Genomic DNA, 7500 nt, shown 5'->3' with positions numbered 1-7500 from the left:
CCCCTCTCCCTCCCTCTCCTCCAGTCCCGTGCCCTAACCTGTACGTCCAGCTGAATGCGCTGCAGCTGGTGGTGGACCCGCGCAGCCTGGTGTGGCTCAACGTGTTTGCGCTGGACCTGCGTCAGAGCCTGGAGCAGTTCATGCAGCTCTACAAGCTCAACGACTCGCAGAAGCCCGACGAGCACGTGGACATCAGGGTGGACGGACTCATGCTCAAGGTGCGGGGAGAACTCATGGATACACACACACACACACATGCACACACACACACACAGTTACCATAGAATAGCTGTTATATTGCTAAGGTAAACCACATGATTTAAAAACCCTCCTAGAGTAAGACCTATGGTACACCACCACCACGTCTCTCAAACACACACACACACACACAGACTGCGTGTGTTCAGCTTGAGGCACTCCAGGGTGTGTTGTCAGGAGCATGCCCACCAGCATGCCCATGTCCAATTGCAATATCTCCGTTAGCATAATTAGGTCAGAGTGTCTAGACTATGCCCATACTGAGCCACAGGAGACCCTAACATGCATCTCATTTATAGAAGATGAACCACGATAGAGGCTGTTTAAAAGTAAACATCTTACCAGTAAACACCTTGCTTAGGATTTTTGGAAGCAGATTATCGGGAGTAATCCTCAAATTTAACTGTAGGCTTGTATGTAGGCTTTTTACCTCATGTAGGCTTTTTACCTAATGTAGGCGGAGGAAGTATTATGTATTTTAAGCAGATGTATGTGTGTGTCTGTGTATGTCTGTGTGTGTGTGTGTGTGTGTGTGTGTGTGTGTATGTGTGTGCATGTGCGTGTCTGTGTCTGTGCGCGCGCGCGCGCGTGTGTGTGTGTGTGTGTGTGCATGTGCGTGTCTGGTTGCGTGTTTGTGTCTGTGTGTGTGTGTGTGTGTGTGGTGTGTGTTCTGCAGCTGGTGATCCCAGCTGAGCTGGACCCCGACACCCCTCCGGAGCTCCCGCGGCAGCTGGCGGTGCAGACGTCCGAGATGGTGGCCACCAACACGCGCCACTCGCCCCCCTGCACCCGCTCCAGCCTGGAGGCCCTGCTGCAGGCCTTCCAGGAGGAGTCCTTCTTCACCTCCTCTTCCTCCTCCTCTTCTTCCTCCTCTTCCTCCTCCTCCTCCTCCAATCCCCTCTTCCCGCGTTCGTCCGACGCCTTCCGCGTCCTGCACTCGGTCTTCCAGCGGCACGCGCACGAGCGCGACACGCGCCTCCACGAGGTCTACCGCCGGGAGGTGGCGCCCTCGCTGTCGGCCGACGCGCTCAAGGCGCCGGCCGCCACCGACGTGTGGGCCGTCAACTTCTCGCAGTTCTGGGCCGACTTCGAGGGCGCGCGGTCGGCGCGCGCCGGGTCCGGCTCGGGCTCGGGCCGCAGCCGGCCCACGCCCTTCGTGGACTCTTTCCCGCTGGCCATGTGGGTGTGCCAGCCGGCGCGCCACGCCCAGCACACGCAGAGGCTCAAGGCCGCCGCCGCGGCGATGGCCTCCGACCCCGCCGACCCGGCGCGCCTGCAGCGGAAGCGGATGCTCAAGGAGTACTACAGCATGGAGGCCGCTGCTTCGGCGTCGCCGGGCAACGCAGCATCAGCACCCTCATCCTCCTCCTCGCCTGGCAACGGCCTGCGTAAGCCATGTTCGCTGGACAGTCTCGGAGCAGACTCGTCCTCATCCTCCTCCTCCTCCTCCTCTTCCTCCTCCTCGCCTGCGCAGCCGGACGTGCAGGTGCTGGTGCAGGTGCAGAAGGCCGTGAGCGCGCAGCTCAACCACCCGCAGTACGTCTTCCTCATGCGCCTCCAGCGCACCATGAAGCAGCTGCAGCAGACCCTGCAGCAGGACATGGAGCGCATCCGCAGCAGCGCCAACGCCAGCGCCGGCGCCACCCACAGGCAGAGCACGCAACAGCAGGTATAACACAGGCCCTTTCAGCCTCTTGCAGTTTTACCTTTTTTTTTTACAGTTTTACATGTTATGCTGTTTTAAGACATTTTTTTCATCAATAGCGTTTGGTTGTGTTATAAATTGTTATTCATCTTCCAATATATTCACCTGCATTATCTTAGATATTGCAATATTTATTTTAAAATGGGCTTAAAAAGCATTTCCATCATACAGAATAGAATATAAAAATTGCTGCAATAATATAATAATAATATCTGATCATGTCGAAGCTGCCATGGTATAAAATCATTACTACCCACTCCCGACTCCACCCCAATAAGACCAAGTGAGAAGCGGGCCTGTTGTAAGATGGTAACTAGCCCTTTGTCCACCCTGATCAGGAGCAGGGTGACCCGTCCCCATTCAGCATGTGTGTGGGCGTTCTGATGAAGAGTGCCGAAGTGTCTCTGCTCCTGAAGCCCGTGCCTGACCCCAACCCCCCCAGCACGGGTGCGGCCAGCCCGCTCGGCTCCGACCTCTCGCCCTCCGACAGCCGCGGCAGCATCGAGGGGGCGGACAGGCCTTCGAACGGGGCGTCGGCGGCCAAGCCCTCCTCCTGCACGGTGGAGCAGCTCCTCTGCGCACCGGCCAGCGACGGAATGCAGGCGCCTCTCCTCCCTCCTCCTCCTCCTCAGCCTTCATCGTCCTCCACCTCGCCGGCGGGCAGGAAGGCCTCGCTGGAGGAGCGGCGGACGAGCCTCGGAGCCACCGTGAGGCGCTCCAGCGCAGAGGACCAGAGAGAGGCGGCCATGGAGCCCGTGCTGGAGGGTCAGGGGCCCGCGGCTGAGGGCAAGGCCCAGCAGGGTGAACCCTCAGGGGACACGCTGGGGCCACTGGACCCCCTGAGTGACCCGCTCTCCAAGGACTGGAACGAGAACAAGGACAAAGGCCGTATGCCCCAGTCCATGTCCAGGTAAGACTGGAACCTTCAGAGCTTCTCCTAGAATATTACAGTTTAAGTGTTGATATTCTGTACTATCATCATTTGTTCACAGCAGTTTGTATTGTAGTATTGTCATGTTATAGCTCTATTATCATTAATCAACTATTTCATTAACTAATATATTAACTATTAAATAACTAATATATCAATTAATTGTTAATAATCGCAACTTCTTTGTTCTGATTCCATCTCCTTGGAGCCAGGGCAATGATCTCATTCTGGTCAGTCAGTATCAGAAAGAGCATTCAAGAGCACTCACTCTCCCACAAGGGTTATATTGTCAATTTTCTTGCCGAAGTATTTATGTCAGTGTAGTGAGGTCTTGAGAATCCGTTGATCCTTTGCACTGGCCGATACTTCTGGCATGTGAAATGGTGCTCCTTCATTAGACTCCCATAAGGAGTCATCATCATCTCCATAGCTCCCCAGTGTGCTGGTCTTAACCATCTGGATTTACAAATGAGCCCTACTCAGGAGGCCTTGACCATGAGCTGATGAAACGGTCAGACACACAGTCCACTGCATGATAATACACCCCCCCCTCCGCCCCTTCGCGTCCTTCAAGGATGCCCTGCAGTGCTGATGATAACACCGTTGTGTAAGATCACCAGTGAACGCAGTGGACATTTTGTATTAGGAAATGATGACCAAAGGTTAAATAAGACTGGCAGTAACTGCAAGGGTCTGATAATGAAAGTCCCTTTTTACAGGAACCTTAAGGACAGGAGATCGGACTGGCCATGAATGGTGTTTGTCTGACATATTGGGTTGCTAGGGAACATACAAATGATAAAATGCTTATATGGGGCAGTTTATCAAATCAGCAAATTCAAATTGGTGGATCCCCAGTAACAGATGCATTTGTGTTGCATCAGTTTTTGTGTGAATGCCTGAGACAATGCATTCACATGTCAGTGTGTGTGTGTGTGTGTGTGCATGCGTGCGTGTGTGAAAAAAAAGAAAGGAAAACATACTGTCTTTGTCTGCCACTGTGGTGTTTGCGGGCATATTTAAAACACACATACTGTATCTGACCATGCTCAATGGCTCAATGCTTCATGTGTGCGTGTGTGTGTGTGTGTCCACATGTCCTTTGCTTTTGCTCTTTAAAGGAAAGGCAGTTTGTCAGTGGTGTCTGACCTTCTGAGCTCCCCCCACACCAGATCTGCTTCCTTATATTCCATATCTAACATGTAAGACTCCCTACAGGACTTCACCGTCGCTTCACCCCCCCCCCCCCATATGTGTCTGTGTGTATGCGTACAGTACATGTGTATGTGTGCACGCCTGCATAACGTTGCCGTGGTATCATCTGGTGTGTGTGAGAGAGCGATGTGTCTGAGAGAATGTTTGGTGTGTAGGCATGGCGGTGTATCATACATGTATGTAGTTTTTTTAATTGGTTGTGGTGGGTAGTGTGTGTGCAGTCGTGAGTATGAAATGCATCTCTAATAAGAGTTTGAGTATTTTTTGTTTGGGGGGTGATTGTGTATCTGTGTGTCCATCTGTGTGTTGTCGTGGTGATCCGTGGTGGTGGCATGACTGCCCACAGCAGGACTCGTCGTCTAGTCTAGTGTGCAGTAGTTTGGACTAACCCCTCTGTGATGGACCAAAGACGTGTTTGTGTGTACGTGACTTAGACACCTGTGTATGTGGGCCTCTGCAATTTTCCATCCTGATGTGGTCATTTCAGAGTGTGTGTTTTATGTGTGTGTGTGTGTGTTGCAGTGGCAGGCTGATGAGGGATCGATCCCAATCCAGTTTCGCCGTGTCGTACAAGAACATGAAGAAGAGTCCATCTCTCCAGTCGCTGGACAACATCTCCATAGACAGCTACATGATGGAGGATGGCGACGCCTACAGCCTGTTGGAGAGAGGTGACGCGCACACACACACACACACACACACACACACACTCAGATGCACACACTTGTGAGCACACGTACAATCGCAGATATAACAAGACACACAGACATTGAAGACACACAGACATGTCTGCACACACACACACACACACAGACAGACAGACATAGGCTTGCATGGACACAGTCAACTCATGCATTCAGGAAAAGGCGTTGTTACCCCATAGTTTATGTTAAATGGAGACGTATGTTCCTCATAAGTCTCTTGTTGAATTGTTGACTTGCACCAGCAGTGCTGTCCAGTAGGTGGCAGCCTTGTTTTATAGTGGCATGCTGCAGACAGCATGGTCAACAGCACAGCTTGCCTGTGATACCTTTGTTTTGATGTTGTTCTACACACGTTTGCTGCCAAAAGGGGAACATACATTTTGTTTGTTAACCCGTGTGTGTGTGTGTGTTTGTGTGCGCGCGCAGATGATGTGTCCATGTCGGGCTTCAAAGACGCTTTGAGCGAGCACAGCACAGCGGAGAGTGCCAGCGAGGCGATGGTGCCCGCTGCAGATGGCGGCGTCTCGCCTGATGCCGTCAGTGCCACCTCGCAGAGCATCGATGAGCCCACCAAAGACTTGGTGAGTGAGTGTGCGTGTGTGTGTGTGTGTGTGTTGTCATCTGTGTGGTGAGCATCTGTAGTCTTTCAGTGTGCAAGATTTCATTTATGTTTCATTCATAATGGTTGTTTGTGTGTTAAAATATGAAAATAATTTACAAAATGTATATTTTTGCATAACTAATATGATCATTTTGAATAATAATTAATATTGATTGTGATGTTTGCATACATCAGCATTTCTGCATTCATTGTGAAACTAGCCAATGTGAACGAGACACACTGGGTGCATCATCGCCTTCTGAGATTGTATTGAGGTCATATTGCCATGTTGTAACTGCCTCTGATATGTTCTACTCTACTCAGGCACTGATGTGTTGGTTCTGGGGGTCTCTCTGCAGGTGTCGGTTCTGGTTCTGAAGGTGAACTCGGTGTGCGGTTCTCTGGACGTGCGGGGGGAGAACACGGCGGTGGCTCTGGAGGTCGGGCAGGTGCGGCCCAATCAGCTGGGCAACGTCAGCCTGAGGCAGTATCTCAGTAACCGCAGCCTCGGTAAGCGTCCGACATCACACACATCACTCACACACACACACACACACACACACACACACACACATCACACACATCACACACACATCACACACACACGCGTACACACACACACTCACACACACATACACACACACACACGCGCATACACACACACGTACACACACACACACACACACACATGTACACATAATTCTTTATTTAAATCCACAAATCATATTACAATAGACAGGATTCAAATATTTTAAGAGATAAGATAGGGCTTTGTCACTCAATGATATTCAGGGATACAAAAAAACATCTCCTGCGCCATACTGCAAGGCTGCCTATAACTGCAGATATGGAGCAAAACTTTGCTAGCTGTTTTATTTTTCTGCTGGAGAGCCCTGCCAGCCTTAACCCACTGAAAACAAGATTGTGGACATGCCCCAAGCTGCCAAAGATCAACACCACTAGCTTGCACTGATAGCCTCAAAATCCACAGGTGAGTCTTCATCGCCCGATGATGGTTGCGGTACGGGGTCATGGGTTTTCGCCAGTTGTTTGTAGATGCGGCCACTGGCCAGGGCTTGTTTAAAGGCCATCCGTAGTACTGTGACGAGGCACATGTTTAGTACTAGTGTCCAAAGCATATCTTTCTCTGCTGCATTAACGATGGCAGTTACAACGGGCGCGATGTTTAAGATTTTATATTGGCATAGTTTGGCACAGGGCTGTGAAACTCATGCGCGGTGATGTCGGTCGGCCGGGCATACACACACACACACACACACACACACACACACACACACACACACACACACACACACACACACACGTACACACACACACACACACACGTACACACACATCACACACACACGTACACACACATACACACACACGCATACACACACACGTACACATACACACACACACACACACACACACACGCATACACACACGTACACATACACACACACACACACACACACACACACACACACGCATACACATACACACACTTACGCTCACTCACTCACAAACACAAGTACACACACAGACTCTCTCTCTCTCTCTTTCTCTCTCTCTCTCTCTCTCCTTGTATTGAGCATGGCCTGTACCAGCATCGCTAAGAGCAGCTGTAAAACAGAGCGGCTGCAGAGATTTACTGCTCCGTTTGAGTAATCAGCATAGACTCAGACTTGGAGTATGGCCGGGTAGCTTTATGGTGCAGTGTTTACCCCCGGTCCCACCATTATGGTAATAAAGGACTACAGACGCACTTCAGAGCATTGCAGCGGCACACAAGCTATTTGTCCTGAGTGCTGTTGGCCGCCGGCGTTCAAGGGTGCAGTTTTCCATGCAAGATGCTGCGGAGACGGTCTGTTTTACAGCTAATCGGTATTAGCATCAGGGCCATTGGGATCGCTTAGATTTCTATCACCATTATGTCAAGCTGAGTGATGGTATTACATTAGTCCTATGCTACAGGGGGGAATTATATTATTATGTTGTTATTTCACTGTTAAGTCCAGGTTGATATTACATAACATTTATTATATTTGTGATTTGTGTCTACAATTAGTGTGTGTGTGTG

The 7500-nt window shown here is 50.7% G+C and overlaps 1 protein-coding gene across 1 annotated transcript in view; it reads left to right on the top strand.

The window, feature by feature from the left end:
- uhrf1bp1l (UHRF1 binding protein 1-like) overlaps window positions 1–7500 on the top strand; it is a 48189-nt gene that overhangs the window by 36005 nt on the left and 4684 nt on the right. The window contains 6 exon segments of the mRNA XM_042078675.1: window positions 25–218; window positions 935–1927; window positions 2302–2873; window positions 4632–4780; window positions 5240–5394; window positions 5774–5924. Coding sequence (XP_041934609.1) covers window positions 25–218; window positions 935–1927; window positions 2302–2873; window positions 4632–4780; window positions 5240–5394; window positions 5774–5924 — 2214 coding nt within the window.

This window comes from Alosa sapidissima, chromosome 22 (genome assembly GCF_018492685.1).
Source record: "Alosa sapidissima isolate fAloSap1 chromosome 22, fAloSap1.pri, whole genome shotgun sequence".
NCBI lineage: Eukaryota > Metazoa > Chordata > Actinopteri > Clupeiformes > Clupeidae > Alosa > Alosa sapidissima.
Note: the sequence above shows the minus strand (reverse complement) of the source record. Positions and strands in the feature narration are given on the sequence as shown.